The sequence below is a fragment of the Microtus oregoni genome, unplaced genomic scaffold (assembly GCF_018167655.1).
Source record: "Microtus oregoni isolate MIOR12 unplaced genomic scaffold, Mior012 000096F_ref0000112, whole genome shotgun sequence".
Taxonomy (NCBI): domain Eukaryota; kingdom Metazoa; phylum Chordata; class Mammalia; order Rodentia; family Cricetidae; genus Microtus; species Microtus oregoni.
In genome coordinates, this window is record NW_024544709.1 from 1,387,970 (window position 1) to 1,408,028 (window position 20,059).

General features: G+C 38.8%; 1 protein-coding gene across 2 annotated transcripts in view; it reads right to left on the bottom strand.

Moving 5' to 3' along the window:
* The window catches only part of Micu3 (mitochondrial calcium uptake family member 3), an 83,486-nt gene extending 64,137 nt beyond the window's left edge, over positions 1-19,349 (bottom strand). For both annotated transcript variants that reach the window (XM_041644477.1, XM_041644475.1), the window contains exon 1: positions 18,966-19,349. In XM_041644477.1, the coding sequence (XP_041500411.1) occupies positions 18,966-19,328 (363 nt within the window). In that variant the 5' untranslated portion in view covers positions 19,329-19,349. The remainder of the gene's footprint in view (positions 1-18,965) is intronic.
* Positions 19,350-20,059: the final 710 nt, after the last annotated feature.

Consider the following 20,059-nt stretch of genomic DNA (forward strand, 5'->3'; position numbering starts at 1 on the left):
TAAAACATAGATGCAGAAGTGATAGTGTAAAACATAACCATGTGTCCTTCTAGAATGGGACATTTCTTTTTAATGATTTATCTTTAATTTTCAGATACACATATTACAGACTGTTTGACATAAAGTTTCATCATATAGCCCTTGATGATATGGAACTTGCTATATAGACAAGGTTGGCCTCAAATTTATCAAGATCCCGTGCTAAGATATCTAATTATTATAGATTACTCAATTTTGTGTATAGGAAATAAATTAAAAACTGAAAACAGAATGTTCAACTTTCAAACCACTAGAAAGACAAAAATAAAAAAAAATTGGATTCAATCTATGCCAAGGGATACAAGCAAAGAAAGATATTCATAAAACAGCAAAAACAATGCAAACATGTTCCCAATCACAACAAATAGATCCAATCTAATGACAAAAGACACAACAGGAACATATATTCATAAAACAACAAAAGGAAACACAAACATGTTCCTAGTCACAATAAATATGATAGTGCTAAAATGCCTCATTAAAAAAAATAACCTCTTGGGATTAGTGGGTTTGCTCATTAGTACAGTGAAGGTTTATTATGCACAGGATACCCAGCACACACAAATACAGAAAGAGAAACTATCATATAGCGCTTTTCAACACTCCACATAAATGTTCCTTAGAACTTTCACAGTTAAACACTATTGATAATATCTGAAAATACATGGAATTAAAGTCTAGAAGTATTAAATGGGGGAATGAAAAACTCATAACTAACCATGAAATAAGTAGCTATAGATCACTGAGTAACTGCTAGAGAAGAGTATTATGAATTAAATGAATCAGAGTTGAGTCTTTGATAAATCTCAGTTAAAATGGAAAGAAACCACATGAGAAAATCTGAGTAACAGAGCATGTATGGTGATTATTAATATTATTTCTAATAAATAGGCAATATAAACTAACCATTTATCCACTCTTCACAAAATCATCAACAACATAAAAATGTGGACGTTATCAGTCTGGGAAATAATTAATAAAAACTTCATAAAAAAGAAGTTATTAAGGTTTAAAGTAGAAAGTTGATTTCTGTATGACATGAAGATTTTAAAAATATCACAATGATTTTCAACAAGAAGCTAAGCTTACTGAAAATAAAAATAAATCACCCATGTTACTTGGGAAAAAATGTGGAAGTTATATCAGTTTATAGTAGATACTTGCACATAAAGATAGGGGTATGTAATTCATAGTAAAATTACCTGCATGAAAATAATAAAATCAAATTCAGAACACAAGAACAGGTGAAAGAACACAAGAATAGATAATTTCTAGAAAAGAAACTTTAAAAAGTTCTCTACCACAAGCTGGTCATGGTGGCCCATGCCTTTAGTCACAACACTCAGGAGGTTGAGGCAGGTGGATCTCTGTGAGTTCAAGGCCAGCCTGGCCTATATATAAAATTCAGGCCAACTAAGGCTACACAGAGGAACCTTGTCCTAAAATAAAAATGTCTCTACTTCACTAATCAGGAAAACAGAAAATGGATTATACAAGCAATCAGTGGACAATATTAAGTGAAGGTGGAATATGGAAGCCTATTACTAATTGCATATGAAGTGTATCTTGGTAAAACCAATTTAGACAAGAATATGGACAATGAAATTGATACAGTAGATTTAGGGGTGATATAAAAAACAGTGGGGAAAATAGTTAAAGAAAATTTTGTCTTAAATTTTCTTGTTTATAGATATATATGTTTACATGTAGATAAAACAAATTTTAAAATGGTGTATTTTCTTTTTTAAAAAGATTTGTAACTTTTGTTGAATTTGTTCTTGACAATTTCAGACATTAAGGCCATGTTGATTACTTTAACTGTCTCCCTCTCAAACCTCCTAGCCACTCCACTAAGCCTCTCAAAACTCCCTTTCAAACACCTTCTCCTTCTGAGACCCACTGACTTTAACCAGAATCACCTGCATGATCATGGGTTTAGAGCCTAGTGGACACCTCAGTATTCACTGAGGTTAACTAAAGATGCTGACTGCCCCTACCATAAAATCCTTCTATAAGAAATATTCACTTCATCTGGGAAGGGTGGCCCATGGGCCCTTCTTAATATACGACTGATTGTTTGTAGGTTCACTGTAGACATCCACAGTTGCTGTGAGGCTATGACTACATTGGCTTTGCCATTCCCAAAAGTCAATATTCACAGCCTTTCTCCCTATCTTCTGGCTCTTACATTCTTTCTGTGTCTCTTCTGCAATGATTCCTAGCCTTAGAGGTGGTGGTGTAAATGTCCTGTTTTTCGACTAAGCACTCAACTGTTACTTAAGAATAGTGTGTTATCTTTTATAAAAATATATATTTGAGATTTTAATTACATTAGTATATTATCTTTTCACAAGCAAATAGAAAATGTATTAGTCTAATCTTGAAAAGAATTAACAACAGTCTATAGAAGCTGTCACCAGGGTCATAGAGACAGCAAACGAAGTTAGGACTAGATGTCAGTTGTTTTGACACCCAATCCAGTATTCGTTCCTATTACACAACTTGGTATATTGGAATAAAAGTACACTGCTTTTGCAATCCTTCAGGGTTCTGTTCAAATGTCAGCTCCACCACTTTCTATTTAGGTGACCTTGGGAAAAACTACCTTGCTGAACTTTAGCTCTAAAAGAGATAAATACTAAGCCTGCAAATTTTAAAGACAAAGCAAAAATTAGTGAGAATACTTTCTCTGGTAATCAAGATCTTATTTGACTGACTCTTGAAATAGTCTAAATGCTCAGCTTCATGTCACAGGTTTAAACTAAGTCTCTCTCTGTTGCTGTAGGTTGGATGCTCACTACATTTGTCCATGGAGATAAAATTATTCCAGCTGCCTGCATTTCATTGAGCATCTCACCTGCCCTACATTTTATCACTTTTCTCCCAGCCTCACTCACTTCCAAACACCTAGCACATACAATGTGCAGATACTCTTTACTTCTTGAGTCACAGCTAGATTTCAAGGCAAAATCTTTAGCTATGCACTCAACCACGGTCAGTACAATGCCTCTGCTGCGGCTTCAAGATGAAGGTCCCCATTAGGCTTCTGTGTTGAAAGCCTGCTCTCCAGCTGGCAGCACCATTCTCAGACCTGATGAGAACTGTAGAAGGTGGGGCCTAAATCAGTAAGTCAGTCACTGGGGGAGTGTTCTGGTAGTGTTGTGTCTTATTCCCAGACCTTTTCTCTATCTCACTGCTTCCTTTCTGCCCCGACATGAGCTTCATGCTTCTGTAGCCATGGTGTTCTGTTTATGGTGGGTCCTAAATAAAGGAGTAAGGGCTATATACTAAAATCTGTGAAACCTTGAGCCAAAATGAATCTTTTAAGTCAGTTTTATAGATACTTTGGTATACAGGCTCTAAGACAGTTTTTCTAGGAGGCAATTAAAAGACAGGAACACAAATATAACATCAGTGTTTACACCATTTTCCCCCAAGTAAATTACCCTGAACTTACCAACTATATTACTCAACCTGAGCTGCCAAAACCAGTCAGCGCAAACAGCAGACATTCATTTCTAATGGTTTGGGAAGTGGAATATCTGTTTGATTGTAAGGGTCCTCTTACTGGTTTGCAAATACCCACTTTCTGTGTCCTCTCTGAAGAGGTGATGATGCTATCTCCGTGTCATCATTTAACCTTGATAATTCCTGAGCAGCCCAATCTCTGTCACAGCCACATAGGTCAGAGCTTCAAGATGATCTGTGGAGGCCACCAACGTTCAGTGCATACTGCCAATCAGAGAGCAACTCCTCTGGCCCTTTCTCTACACTCTCACACAAACTTTAAAGACGTTCCAGCAGGTCAGTCTTACCAAGTGGGCATGTTACTCTGCGAATGTTATAGATCACCTGAAAACAAACAAGATAGTTCTTAAGATCACACCCAGAATCCTTGGCCACGTGGTCCGTGTCAGTGGAACTGCCTGCTTCTTTGACCTATGTCAAGGTTAACTAACCAACAACCTCCCTCGAAACTCCCCGAAACTCCCGCAGCCCCAGGCTTTGGGAAATCTACATGACAGCACTGAACAAATGGCACCCTACTGGTAGGATTTCACACCGTCAGACCAAACAAGCCAGTCTCTGTTAGCCTTGGCCCAGCACCTAGAGATTCTGTGACTACTCAAATTCTGACCTAGGCAGAAGGTTTCCTCCCAAGTCTGCTTATTCCTGGGGTATTCTTTCAAATTGTAATCTCTTCTTCATAGCTCATCCCTCACAGAGATGATTTTGTATAATATTACAACAGTTGCCACAAACCATTAGACATTTGTTAAAAACCACAAATGTGTAACACTAAGAGTGGAATTTTAATGTGTATATATTTATATCTATCAATACTAGGGAGTAATAGTTTGTAAATATAAGTCTATCAGTTGTATCAAACATATCATGCTGCCAGATACTGGTAGTAGGAGAAACTGCATATGTAGGTATATGAAAAATCTTTACTTTCTGCTACATTTTGTTGTGAATTTAAATCTGTTTTTAAAATGGCCTATTATTTTGCTCTGTTTTTGAAAGAAGATTATTGCTCTTAAAAACTACAGTACACTTAGGGAGCATATATTTCTGAATAAAAATGTAAAAATATCAAAATATTAATTTTTAGTTCTGAAAGATAAATATACCACTTCTTAACTCTTAAGTTTGGAAAAATTACATAAAAGCATATAAAAAATACATGAACAAAAAAGGTATAAAAATTTAAAATAATGTTCATTTTTTCATTACAGAACTCATTGAAAACAATGTTTATTGTTTTTATTTTATACACTAGGGATTGGATGCATGGTCTCGGACATGTTATACATATGTTTATATATGTGATATATAATTTGTTCATTAAAATTCACATATTTAAATTTTGCTAGTTCTTAAAATAAGGGCTTTAAAGTTAAGTCATATACCTTAACTCATTTGAGCAACATTTTTATCACAATGATCTAATTTTGTTCCTTATGTCTTTATTGAAAAAGTTTTTTCTGTACAATATATTCTCATAGTGGCTTCCCCTCCCCACCTCCTCCCAGATCCTTGCCATCTCCTGACCCATCCTATTCCATGCCTCCCTTCTTTTCTCTTTCTTGAGAATACGAGCAATCAGGTTAACAAACAAAAAAATCCCACTAAATCAAATTTTTTAAAAAGAAAAAAACCAAGAAACACACACACACACACACAGAGAGAGAGAGAGAGAGAGAGAGAGAGAGAGAGAGAGAGAGAGAGAGCGCTTTGTGGTAAATGGGAATGATTACAGAGAAATCTTTTTTTTTTTCCCCCGAAGACAGGATTTCTCTCTGTAACAGCTCTGTGCCGGAACTCACTTTTACAGACCAGATTGGTCTCGAACCCACAGAGATCCGCCTGCCTCTGCATCCCGAGTGCTGGAATTAAAGGCATGCACTGCCACCATCCAGTTAGAGACACAGTTTTAAAATAATGACTGAAACACAACTCTAATTTAGTTCTTAGCACATACTAAACTACGCACCCAGCCCTTTTCTTATGACAGGATCTTACTGTCTAAACCGGTCTCACATTTACAGTCCCTGCCTCAACCTCCCAAGCAGCTGGCTATACCACTGTTTAGAGCTTGAATAAATTCTAAACCACAGATGATTTAGTCTTGGCAGTCTATTTCTATCCATCCTACTGATGCTTTTGTTTTGTTTATCTAAGGGTTATTTAAATGTAATAGCAATGAAAGCCAAAGAGAAATGATCTGGGACCAAGTTTATAAAACCAATAATTAAGTTTATAAAAACTGATTTGAATGACAGTTTGTAAAGAGTTTTCTGTATAACTCAGGATGGTTTTGACCTAACCATGCTGTGGTCTCAGGCTCCCAGGTGCTGAGATTATAGGCATGTATAGCCACACCCAGCTAAAACAGATATTAAACTAAGAGTTACAGGGAATTGTGGGATGAAAATAAAATTGAAAAAACCACTAACCAAATAAGATGCTACTTAGCACTAAAGATCTTTATAGGTAAAATGGACTTCATGGATCCTAATCCCATAATACTTCTGAAGGGATGAAACGATCTCCCTGAAAGGTTAAATGGTTTAATCATTGTCAAAGAGACAGACAGTGGCAGAGAAGTCAGTGTTTTTATATATCCTATCGTATTTGAGAAGCGTTTGTAAAGGCACAGTTAACACACAGTTCTAAGTAAGTTTTTATAATTTTACTCTTGCAGACTATTTTTTCTTTTTTTTTTGGGGGGGGGGGGTTTCAAGACAGGGTTTCTCTGTAGCTTTGGTGCCTGTTCCTGAACTAGCTCTTGTAGACCAGACTGGCCTCGAACTCCCAGAGATCCTCTGCCTCCCGAGTGCTGGGATTAAAGGCATGCGCCACCACCGCCCGGCTTCTTGCAGACTATTTTCAGATGCTTCTTTAAACTACCTACGAAAATGCTGGAAATGGCCTCAGTGTGAGATAGGTACCAACACAAGCAGAGAAAAACTTGTCATTCAAAGAAATAGATCAAATTCTTTTAAGCTGTTGGCCTCCAGGATCTGCACAGCTTTTGCCAGGGCAGGCTCCCAACTTGCCAGCAGATCATACAATGCTCTTGGGAAATGGCTCTAGGACCGTTGAGGTGTTTAATTTAGCAAAAACTAAAGTCAATAAATTTCTCCTACTATGAGGAAACTCTGGAACTCAAACAAGAAAGCAAATGCCACAGTTTCATTAAGCCAGTGGGAGTGTACTTTTATAGACTGATATTATCAAGGAATGAACATATATAGATATGTACACATACATACACACACCTATATGTTATATCTTATATAGTTATATTTGTTGCAATTCTTAGACTTGGGGTTTTATATATTTTTATCTTCTAACACTTTTTAAGTAAAATATAACATTCTTAAAGTGAAAGCTTAAATATTAAGACATGATATTTGAAGTGAGTAATAGAAAAACTACATTAACTCAATGAATTAAAAGACATTTATTGAAAATATATAGACAAGAAGTGGAGGAACATCGAAACAGTCAAAGATTTGTCAATTAAGGAAAATAGTTGTTCTTGATAGCTAAGACAACATGCTGTATTTTCTCACAAGAGAATTTCCAACATAGTACTGTGTCAATTTAGAAAAAAGAAAACTCACTTTCAGTGTTTAAAAGATAATATATGTTCATTCTAGCTTCATAGCGTTAGATGGACAGTCAATACGTTGCTTTCAGTGTGGCTCAAACAGGAAAAACAGACTTGGTGGTAACTGAAAATGGAAAAGGCTGATTACCATATCGTGCACTGGAGGAAAAGTTGTTTCATTTTGAAGTGGTTCATCATTAAAGAATATTCCACCAATTTCCAATCTAACCTGCTTCCCCTTCTTCATAAGCATATAGCTGGAGTACATTTCTCAATACCTTGCACTTAGATATACACATATTATCAAATTTAGAAAGTGTAATAGCATGACTGGAATATATGCCATTAACAGGCCTGATACACATTTATGTTCTCCTGTTTTTTTAACCTTGTAGTTATGTATGATATCAGCATTCTGATTAATCTTGGAAGCTGTTAAAGAAAACAAGTTTACCTTGCTCTCTAAGTCCCTGAATAATCAATCATATGGAAGATAGAAACATAAAGAAGTCTTGTTAACTATATATCTAAAACAATGATATGAAAAGATTATATTGTGCATTAACTTGATATGGGTCTTCAAGATGATGTGAATTTCTTAATGGGAAAGAAAATGAAAACACATCTTCATGGAGAAGATTGTTGTGGAATGAATATTTAACTAAGTAAAGATGTGTTATATTTGTTTTGCTACAGAGTAGTTTTTAACTATGTAAAGATGTATTGTATTTGTTTATGTTGCAATTGTTTAACAATGTAAAGATGTACTGCTCTTTCAACTTGATTGGTCTATTAAAAAGCTGAACGACCTAATAGCAAGGCAGAGGAGGGATAAATGGGAAGAGACAAAAGGGCCACTAGCAAGCCAGATATGGAGGAAGCAGGAAGGCAAGATGGACAGTAAGTTAAGAAGGTAAATGAGCCTCAGAGCAGCACATAGATTGAGAGAAATGGGTTAATTTAATGAAAAAAAAGCTAGCTAGAAACAAGCTCAAGCTAAGGCCGAGCATTCATAACTAATAATAACAAGTCTCTGTGTCATAATTTGGGGACTGGGATTCAAGAAAGTTTCCTACAGAAGAGAACATCTCAAGGAAAAGAAAATCTTCCTGGAATGTGCACTAGTCCTTATATTGGTCCAATTATTCTCATTTACCTTTAAAAGTCAACCTATCCCCAATAATTCAACATATCTAATTAAGTTAATATGTTCTCTCTCATTTACTAACCAATTTCTGGTAAGTGATGATGGAAGTACCCTGTTCACTTCTGTCTCTAATTTCGTCTGCCATGTGTATCTGGCAGTCCAGTGACTAGTGCTAATAAAGGTGTGTGCACCGATTCTATACTGACTACCACTTTGCCTTAGCACTTGTAAGCATTTCTACTCAACTCTTAAGAGGACTTCTATACACACCTATGATCTTCCTCACCACCCCACATCAGAAATAACTCGAGTGTTCATACAGATTGCTCATTTAGTAACAGCCTCAAGGCTCACTGACATCCTACTATCAAGACGTAGGTTCAGGATATGAACTGTGAACTTTTCTCACTAGCTTCACAGGGAAAGTTCTCTTCTGTGGGACTAGAAGAAAGGAAGCAAGTTGATAAGTAGGCAAACCTACTTGTGAAAAAGTAATAAAATGAGAAAATTTATATCTGATAGATAATTTCTACCATAAACACAAAAAGCGACCATGTGCCTGTATTAAGAACAGTTAAGGAGACTCTGGCTGGAATGTTGGGTGGCACAGGTTTCACTTTCTCAGAATTTTGGACAACATGGAATCATACCCGACCCCCAACTAGACTGTCTTTGTCCCTTGTCTTCTGTCCCCTTTCTTCCCCTTACAGTCTTTCTTCCCAGCCAGGACTTGTGCATGGTGGGTGTCTTAGTTAAAGAGTTTTTGTCGCTGTGAAGAGCCATCATAATCATGTAACCCTTAGAAAGGAAAACATTTAATTGGGGCTGGCTTATAGTTCAGAGGTTTAGTCCATTGTCATCATGGAGGGAAGTATAGTGGAATATAGGCAAATATGGTGCTGGAGAGGTAGCTGAGAGTTCTACATCAGGATTAGCAGGCAGCAGGAAAAGAGAATGACACTGGGTCTGGCTAGAGCATCTGAAACCTCAAAGCCCACCCCAGTGACATACTTCCTCCAATAGGCTACACCTACTAGTGTCACTTCCTATTGACCTATGGAGGACATTTTCATTCAAACTACCACATAGGCAAGTACTGCCAGTGGCTACACTCCTATCCTTAGAAAGAATTTCTGGAGAAAGAGAAATGTGAGTCCTTATTTGACAATAAAATGCCAAACTATTTTTTGAATGTGTACAAGTATAACCAGTGTAGAAGAACTAAGTTGTTCCACATCAATGCTGACTTTTACTATAGCTTATATTTGAGCATTCTAGTTGGTAAAAAAGAATTCCTCACTGTAGTTATAATTTGTATTTCTGTATTTTAGTGGTGGTAAATACCTTTCCATGGGCTTGTCAGCCATTTGAACATTTTTAATTTACCTGTTCACTTTGTCTAGCAAAGTCTGCAGTCTTTTGGTACCAGTCTATAGCCCGCCGCTATATACTCTGCATAGTTATTCCCACTGGATGCTGTGTTATGTCTTTTGCCATTCCAGGACTTCTCTGTCTACTTCCCCTTCTGGACTTTACTTTTGTTTTCAAAATCAGTACTAAGACACATTCCTCTAAATATTTTTAGGTTTTATTTATTACATCTAGGGCCCTAATATACTTGAACTAACTAAATTCTGATCATGTCATGAGGAAGAGAATTTTATTTTTGTTTGTCACAGAGTATTTTAATAATGTCACTTAAGCTTGCATAAAATTACCATTCCATATTTAGGACAGACCTTGTTTTACTCTCTTCCTTAATCTCCTATAAACAGTGTGCATACAGAAAATACAAATCACATTATACTGTCAGATGTGCAAGATGATGGAAAAAGTTTAGATGACCATATCTGAATACAATATATTGTAATAGAGTGGAGTTATCTTAAAAGAACTGACGCATGTAGCTTCTATTATATTCTTTCCGGGGAACAGAAAAATACAAAAATCTTACCTAGTCAATACAAAATATCAACTAGACAGGTTTCATACTAATGAAAAACTAGAAAACAATAGAAGTATTTAAAATTCTTGTATATTGGAGAGGTTTGAAAGAAAATAGCTCATAAAGAGAGTGACACTATTAGGAGATGTGGCTTTGTTGGAATAGGTATAGCCTTGTTGGAGGATGTGTGTAACTGTGGGGGCAGGCTTTAAGGTTTCCTATTCTCAGAATACCACCCAGTGACTCAGATGATTTCCTGTTGTCTGCAAGAGGTAATACTCTCAGCTCCAGCACTACATCTGTTTGTACAGCACCAAGTTTCCATTATGATGATATGGCCTGAGCCTCTAAAACTGTAAGCCACCCCAATTAAATGTTTTCCTTTGTAAGAGTGGCTGTGGTCATGGAGTCTCTTCACAGTAATAGAAAATCCTAAATAAGACATAAATTGGTACCAGGGACTGGGGTATTATTATGATAGGCTGTACCATGTATTTGTTTGGAGTAATTTAAACTTTGGTACTTTGGGTTTGGGAAGCAATAGAATGTTTTAAGTAATGCTTAATGGCTATATGTTGTGGAATATTAGTTGAAGATACGATACATTTGCTTATGCTGTGGAATATTTGTTTAATGATACAACTTTTTAATGTTGCATTTGTTTAACGCTGTGAAGGTGTGTTATTTTGCCTGTGTAAAATGCCTGGTTGGTCTATAAAGAGCTGAATGGTCAACAGCTAAGCAGGAGAGGGATAGGTGGGGCTGCCAAGCAAAGAGAATAAATAGGAGAAAAAGAGAAAAGGGGGAGTGATAAATGGAGAGGAGGATGTCAGAGGCCAGCCCCCCAGTCAGTTACGGAGTAAGAAGTAAAGAAATTTATATAGAATAGAGAAAGATAAGTCCATAGGCAAAAAGCAGATGGGATGATTTTTCTTAAGAAAAGCTGGCTTGAAATAAGCCAAACTAAGTCCAGCTATTCATAAGGAAGAATAAGTCTCTCTATGATTATTTGGGATTTGGGTGGTGGGCTCCTCAAAGAGTAAAGAGTAAGAAACAAACAAAACATCAATAAAAACATGGAAGACAGTGGTGCTGAATGTCATTGATGAACTGTGGGAACTTGGCTCAAGAGGTTACAGAGAAGAATATGGTTATGTTTCCTAGTGAACATTCTTGTGATATTTTGGTGAAGCAAGTGGCTGCCTTTTGTCCTTGTCTGAAGAGTCTACCTAAGGCTAAAATGAAGAGTTTTGGATTAATTTTACTTGCAGAAGAAATCTCAAAACAGCCTAGAATAGACTCTTCATGTAGTTTGTAGTGGTAATTCTAACGAGATTTAAAATGAAAAGAAGCAAGCTGAGCAGGGTAATAAAAAATAAAAAATTTGAGGTGAAAAAGAGCACCAGGAAGTGGAATGCAGCAAAATTCTGTGTTCAAGGAGATAGATGGATTCAGAACTGGAATAACGGACAAGGTTCCACCTAGCTAAATTTACAATTTGTGAAAAGAAACTAAAGAAAAGCTTAGAGACCTATGTGGTAGGGCACACCTTTAATCCCAGCACTAGAAAGGCAGAGGCTGGCAGATCTCTGAGTTTGAAGCCAGCTTGGTAGACAGAGCAAGTTTCAAGGTAGCCAAACTTAGGCAGTGAAAGACAGTTTGTGAAAATGTAACTGAACGAGAGGGCCATGCTCCAGTCGCAGCCATCAGTAGAACGTGGCAGCTTTGGCCATAAGGTTTTGGCTTTAGAGTCAAGGAAAGAAGGAAGGAGTTGTGGAATAAAGCTATTGAAGCCAGGCCTGTGTGAAGGGTATTTCTGAACTGAGGTCTAGAAAGGCCAGTGCGTGACGCTGAGAAGTTGAAGTCTGGATTGCTTTGGTGACCCCAAGATGTTAAGGACATGCCAGAACTGTAGGGCACCTGCTGAGGAAAGCTGCTAACAGGGTGTGGAACCAGTCCAAAAGAAAGAAGAGTGTTTCAGTCAAGAAAGCTGGAGAGACTTGGAGATCTGAAGAGTCCTTTGACATCAGACATGGAGTTGCTGAGTTTAGAGTGTGCCCACCTGTTTTCAGTGTAAATTTTGTCCAGTGTTTCCTTGCTATGCTCCCTTCCCTGCATTTTAGAATGGTAATGTATATCCTGTGCCATTATATGCTGGAAGTATATGATCTGCTTTTTGATTTTGATTTTTACAAGGGAATTGCAGTTAAGAGATTGCCACGTGTCTCAGAAAAGACTAGATTTTGAAACAAGTTTGAGACTGTTAAAGACTGTAGGAACTTTTGAAGGTGAACTAAATGTATTTTTGCATTGCCAGGGAGTGGAATGCGAAACGACCCCCAAGAAAATAACCCTCAAAAGAAGTGACACTATTAGGTGTGGTCTTGTTGGAAGAAATGTGCCACTGTGGAGGTGGACTTTGAGGTCTCTTTTGCCCAAGCTTCCCTCAGTATCTCTGTCAGTGAACTTCCTGTTGCCTTTATCCATGACCCTCTTGGTTTTCTTTCCACATGTCTGGATCTTATTGCTCATAGCTGCAGTGCTCTACTGGTCAGTTCTTTAAGTCACTCATGCTTTTCCTTAATCTGCTTTGCCATTCACATAGTGCAAACCATTCGTTAATACCTGATGATTCCCAACTTCATGTCTATCAGACAGACAGCTCTCATGAGAGTCTAACCTATGCTAACTGGAAGTTTTCCTTCATCATTAACCTCATCTCACTCTCTAATAATTTAAAAAAAATTATTTTATTGATGGTGATACTGGGGTTTAAACTCCGAGCCTCCTAGGTGCTAGGCAAGTACCCTGCTACTATACTACTCACCAGGCTTCATTTCCTTCTTTAATAGTTCCTATTAATTTTACACGTCTTATCTTAATGGTACTTATTCCAGGAAGATGCATTTTTAAGGTGTGGAGTCTAGGGTATATTTCTTTCCTGTGTGGTTCCATGGTACATTCTATTTTTCCCATCACATCATTCATTGTATTGTGAAATATTATAGTTATTTGAGCTCTCACTAAGTTATAAACAGAACATCTATGAATTTTATTTCATTTATCAATCCCTGACAGAGGCATACCACCACATTATCCCCTAATAAATAATCTATGAATAAAGTATTTAAATGAACAATGGACAGATTGATATATTTATTGTACTTCCAAGTGGAATGTGTAACAAAAATCTTGGTACTATATTCGTGAAATTAAGAGCAAAAATGTTTGATACAACAGTTTAAAAAATATTAATCACTTAGGGCTAGATGCACAAATTAATAATTGAATATGTAATTTGTTTGCTCATAAATTATTCAGAAACAATTATTTACAAAGACTTATGGCCCTTACCATAAATGATCACCTCTAGACAGTGCATTATTCTTTAACATATCAAGTGCAATGGACATGTTGCGCATAATTTTAAAAAGAGAAAAATGGGAAGTGAGGATGGTCACTATTTCAGTCTGAATGCCCCTACATGCTTCTCTTTTGAAAACTTCTTCCTCAGCTTGTGGTACTTTTTAAGGAACTCTAGGTGAGGTGAGGTCTAGTGTATATTAGGGATGTCACTGAAGTGAGTCTATGATGGTTTCCACTTGGCTCTGTTTTGTGGTCCACCATGATGTCAACTGTTTCCACATGTTTCTGAACTGTGAACTGAACTGCTATGTATGCCTTCTCTGCCATGATAGGTTGAAAACTTTCAATCATAATAAATCTTTGCTAGCTTAAGTTTATTTTATGTCAGATTATATGATCAAAGTGATGCAGAAGTAACTAATTAGAGATGAAAGGAGCCATTTGCTGACACAATTACTAAATTGATAGTTATTATGAGCCAGGTGGTCAGAAGTCTCAATACATAATTTTACATGTGCAACATCTCAAAGTAAGAAAAGCATAAAAGCATTTGCTTGAACACTAATGCTGAAAAATACATAAGGATGCATATAAACAAAAAACTTTATTATATGCTCAGAGTGGTAGAAATAAAAGTATAGATTTAGCACCTGCTATTACAAAACTATAATTATTCTGTTTATACTTGCTCAAGCTATTATAACCTAAGTGTCTATTCATTAGTCCTCACAGGTACATAGTACAGCATTATGACTTGTGGCCTGGGTTCAGTTTCTAGCATCAGTAAAGTAACAGTATATTATGAACAACAGTCACTGTCAATTTTCATGGGGTGATGTGCAATGGGCTTTAATTTTAACATTCATATGCAAAATAGTCTCTGAAATTAAGGCCCACAAAATTTAGAAGAGACTCTGAAAACTAAAACCGCTCTTCATGGAAGATTAGAGCAAAACATCCAGATACAGTATGGTGGCTTGAAAGAAAATGACCCTCAAAGGGAGTGGCACTATTAGGACATATGGCCTTGTTGGAGTAGGTGTAGTCTTGTTAGAGGAAGTGTGTCACTGTGGAGGAGGGCTTTGAGGTCTTATATATGCTCAAGCCACACCAAGTGAGACAGTCTACTTCCTGTGGCCCATAGGATGTTGGATTCTCAGCAACTTCTCCAGCACCATGTCTGCCTGCACACTGCCATGTCTCAACATGGTGAAAATGGACTGAACCTCTGAACTGTGAGTCAATTAAATTAAATTAAATTAACCTCAATTAAATGTTTTCCTTTATAAAAGTTAATGTGCTCATGGTGTTTCCTCACAGCAATAAAAACCCTAATGAAGACACATAGTTCTAAGTCTTATCCAAACAATGTGGCTTCTCACAAATTGTGCCTCAATATGAAGAAAAACTCCAAAGTAAACAACAGCCCTGAAGATGAGACAGCATGACAGAAAACACCTTAGAAAACACTGTGAATTCAGGTTCAAAACATTGAGATACCTCTGTATAAGATGTATAAGACATCCAGGGTTATAATGTAGTCTACCATTCCATGTTCATCACTAATCACTACACTTTATTTTTAAACATTCCTTTGAAGATCACTACATCTGGAGGCGAGGGTCAGCAAGCACGGGAAGAAGTCAAATACTAGCTGTCTCTCATCGGCAAGACATGACTTATACATCAGCATGAAATTCCCACACTCTTTGCTTCCCAATGTTGGCGATGGGTGTCTGTTAGGTGCTGGGGAAAAAGTAAATTGAATTTTCCAAAGAAGTGGTTTAGAGTGCTGTAACTTCAACTGGTGTTAGGAATCGGACATTGTTTCTTCTTGAAATGTTTGTCTTAGCTTGATAAATTCAAGGTGAAGGAAAAAAGGAAAACTTGGTAAAGATGGTAAAGTAGCTCACGTGAATTTTTCTACAAAACATGTGGATGAGTTACTTTTCTGTTGCTATGATAGGATACTCTGACAAAAAGCAACTTAAAGGAGAAAATGGTTAATTGGGCTTAAGGTTCTAGAGAGGTTACAACCCATCACTGTATGTGATGTAGCAGAAGATAGTCTGGCAGGAAGAAGGGTGATCACATTTCATTTTCTCACAGGAAGTAGAAGGAGAATAGGAAGTAGGGCCAGGTTATAGAATTCAAAACCTATCCAAGAGACAGAACTTCTTCTATCAAGGGTCTACCTTTTATAGATTCTATAACCTTCCCAAATAATGCTCCAGCTGGGGATCACAAACAAGGCTGTTGAGGATATTTCATATTCAAATGTATATATGCATACGTTATCACATATATATTTGTATGTATATATGACAAAATACCAAATGACACATGAACTCATAAATGCAACAAAGTATAGGATTAGTATAATTGTTTTAATGACTTCTTTAAAGACTTTTCCTCTTTAACATTTGGAGTATCATTCATTTCTTTAAAATTATTAAAGATAAATTATATAGTCAGTCTCTAAGAGGGTAGCTACATTTTTCTTAAAACATTCCAACCCCTTGGTGGCTAATGCTGGTTGTCAACTCAACAGGACCTAAACTCACCTAGGTAACAAACCTCTCAGCATGTCGACTAGGAAGTTTATCTAGACTGGATAATTGGTATGGAAAAAAAGAAACACTGTGCATGACACCATTCGATGCACTGCACTGAATAAAAATCACACTGTGATCTAAGCATGAGCAAGCATCTTTTCCACATCCTGACTGTGGCTGCAATGTGACCAGCTGCCTCACATGTCTGCTGCCAGGACATCTCCACCAAGAAGGGCTGTTCTGACACTGTGAGCCAAGATAAGACTTTGCTTTCTTGCAGGGCAGTGGTGGCGCATGCCTTTAATCCCAGCACTTGGGAGGCAGAGGCAGGCGGATCTCTGTGAGTTCGAGGCCAGCCTGGTCTACAAGACCTAGTTCCAGGACAGGCTCCAAAGATACAGAGAAAACCAGTCTCAAAAAACAAAACAAAACAAAACAAAAAAAGACGTAACTAATACAAACCCCAAATCTGGATGGAGTTGAAAGAATAAATATTTCTTCCTTCAGGTTGTATGCCGAACCTAGTCTTCTAAAAGTGAATGATATTTGTAGTTAGTGTAGCTAGGCTGAAGGCTGGTTATAATGCTCTGTGAATGCTTTTTGGTTTTAATTTAAATTAGCATTAGAATTAAATTAGGACATCAGGCTTAAATTCAGACCCATAGTAGTTCCAGAAAAGAAAAAGAAGAGAAATAATATAAGAAACATTACTAGAAACTTTTTGTTTGTTTCTCTTTAAAGAGACAGTTTCAATGTGTAGCTTTGGAGCCTGTCCTGGCACTCATTCTGTAGACCAGGCTGGCCTCAAACTCACAGAGATCCACCTGCCTCTGTTTCCCAAGTGCTGGGATTAAATGTGTGTACCTCCCAACTACATTATAAGAAGCATTTAAACATGAATTTCTGTAATGAAAGGGCTTTAAGTACCTAACACAAACAATGAAAAAAGTGTTTAAGTCAAAGCTCATTATAGTGAAAATTTTATTATTCAAATAACAAAAAAATATAAAATGTTTTACAGAGGAAAAACTACAACATGCAAAAGGTGTGACAACTATAATGTTGAATCAGAGCCTATGGGAAGGGTAAGACACAGGGCTTCAGGATCATTGTACTTCTTAAGTAATACACGGAGTGTGTACAACGGAAGCAATAATAATACAAACAAATACATATAGATAATAAAGGGCTGAGGAGATTATTCAGTGCTAGAGCACTTGTGTGGCTTGCATGATACCCTGGACTTGACCACCAGTAACATAAAAACAAACAAAAACCATGAAATATGAATGAAGGCAAAATAAATCCACTGACAGCTTATTACACACCAGCTGTTCCATTCAGCTCCAAATACATTAACATATTGAACTTCCAGAGCACTCTTTGAGGCTGTTAGTCTCTTTTACAGACACAGGAGCTGGCATTGAGTCACACAGACTTCATCTATAATGGCACAACTAGCAGTGTCCGAGTCAAACGTCTGGCTTTCTGAGCACAGTCAGGTGATAAGGTCTCGTAAATCTAAAGTCAACTTTTAAAAAGAAGGAAAGAAAAAAAAAACTATGTGCACGCTCCCTACCTTGGTAATCTGTTTCCAGATCAACTATAGTCAATTAAAGTTCTTGCATGGTCAATCAAGATGTTAATGTCATGCTGCTCTCTTAAGCCACAAAATAACATATCTGTTCTGCGGGGATCCAGGGTTGAGGGTGTTTGCCAGTACTTTATGGTTTTTTTTTTTGTATAAAATTAATTTACATAGTGTGTTTGATTTATCACTAAACGAAGGTGAATAGTGTAGCATATATTCCCTAACCTAAATGCACAGCCAACCTTCACCCAAACCATACCAAAGAAAAAATAAGCTGTGTACTTGTATCTGCTCACTATTGTATACTTACAGTACAAACACTATACAATTTTAATAAGGTTTAAAGGGACATAGCTGCCATTTTCCTAAATTATTTTCATCTAATCTAGTTTTCTATTCTGCTAGTCCTGGAGTGGAAGTATTCTCAAGACCAAGTTTCTAAGCCATTTACATGACAATTAAATTCAGAGCTCTGACAAAACAAAACAACACCAGGCCCCTTACCCTTGCCTTACCTTATGTCACAAACTACATTACAGCCCAATGTAATGTATCATATATCATATATCACTTCTGCAGGAGTTGGCTCCATTCATAGTTTACCATCATTCCTGTCCTATCTATCTTCTGGTTTGTTTTATTTACTACTCTAGGGATTGAATAATTTTTCCTTTCTTTTCCAGTTTGGCAGCATCTTTCATGGGATTTCCATACACTAATGCGGCAGATTTTGATCTGTTCTGACACCTTCAAAACTCATCCTGCACTTGCTTCTCCTATCATTTTCTGCTTCCTGCCTTGCTCAGTCGGTCTCGCCCTCTTATTCATGTGGCCCTCCATCACGTCTTTGTTTTTATGCCTGTCAAGCCCATTATTTGTGACACGTGTGTGGTGATGGAGGGTCTGGTTTGCATTTGGTTGCTCGACGGTCGCTGCAGCAACCTCTAGGGTCCTGATGCATCACTGACAGCATCACCCACATCTTCGCAGCATCCCTGTGAACAGGGACGCCTGGCGTTGATCTGCGTCGCTTACTGAAGGTTGCCCACTCGCTGTCAGCATCCTCAGTGCCTCCACAACCTCCACTGTCCAGTGTCACGGTGACCCCCGCCCCTCCAAGCCCTCCCTGCGCAGGTCGGACACCTGGCAGCCCAACTCTTCGCTGTCACCTGCCAGGGGCGCGCACGCGCTCGGGCACTTACCGTCTCCTTAGCAGCAGCCACCGGGATGGGCAGCAGCCCCCTGGCCCGGGGCGGGTCTTCGGGTTCTGGGGCCGCTAACTCCGAGGGCTCTGCTCTGGGGTCCCCATACAGCTGGTAGCACACGAGGCCAACCAGCCCCCCGCCCGCCGCCGCCGCGATGCTCAGCTCACCCCAGCGCCGCCGCCGCCAAGCAGCCTCAGCCACGGCCCCCTCGTCGTCGTCCTCGCGGCAGGAGAAGGGCCGGCCCGACAGCACGGGAGCCGTCCCTGCAGGCCGCCCCCACGGTGACAGGAAGGGCTGCTGAGGGCCGAGAGTCGGCGAAAGCCGAGGCGGCGGCCACAGGAGCCTCCGGAGCGCAGCCATAGCGGGAGCCCGGGCCAGAGAGCGCGGGGGGCGGGAGGGGCGGTGCTGAAACCTCGCGAGAAGTCGCGGCGGGGCGAGCCCGTGCTGCTGCCGAGCGACCGTCGCCGCCGCCCGTGCCCTGCCCGGAGCCGCTTGGGGATGGCAGCGCACCCGGGAGAACTGTGGAGCCCCGGAGAGGCCGGGCTCTTCAGTCGTCGTAGCTAACGGGCCCCGCATCCCGCGGTACCTGACAAGGGGACCCAACCCCGGGGAACCGCTCGTGGGCGGAACTCCGGGAGCTGAGGCTGCGGGGCCACCCGGCGCCCCTCCCAGAGGCGCCCGGCTCCTCACCGCGCTTCGTCCTCGGACACCCTGGGAATGACTTGTGGTTGTAACTTCACGTGCACAGCATCGAGGAAACAAAGTGACATTTGCTTCAAGTCATAAAGACTGCATTTCTGAATTTAAAATAGGTGTTTCGACTCCAGAATAATGGTTTCTGGACCTTGGGCAAGGACAGGCTAAAGATTTATAGTTAGCGTTAATATTTTTTGGGGGGACACTAGTGTATGTGATATTAGGCCAATAAAACTGTCGAGTATGTGAAACAAAGGGTTTTCAAAATTCTTAAGGCTCCGTTTTGTCCTTTGTTGTGTGAGGCTGCTGGTGTAACTGTAACTGACATGTGCTGTGCCCTCTTTATTTTGCTGCACGTTATACTTTTGCGTGCACATTGTCAATGTCAGTTTTAT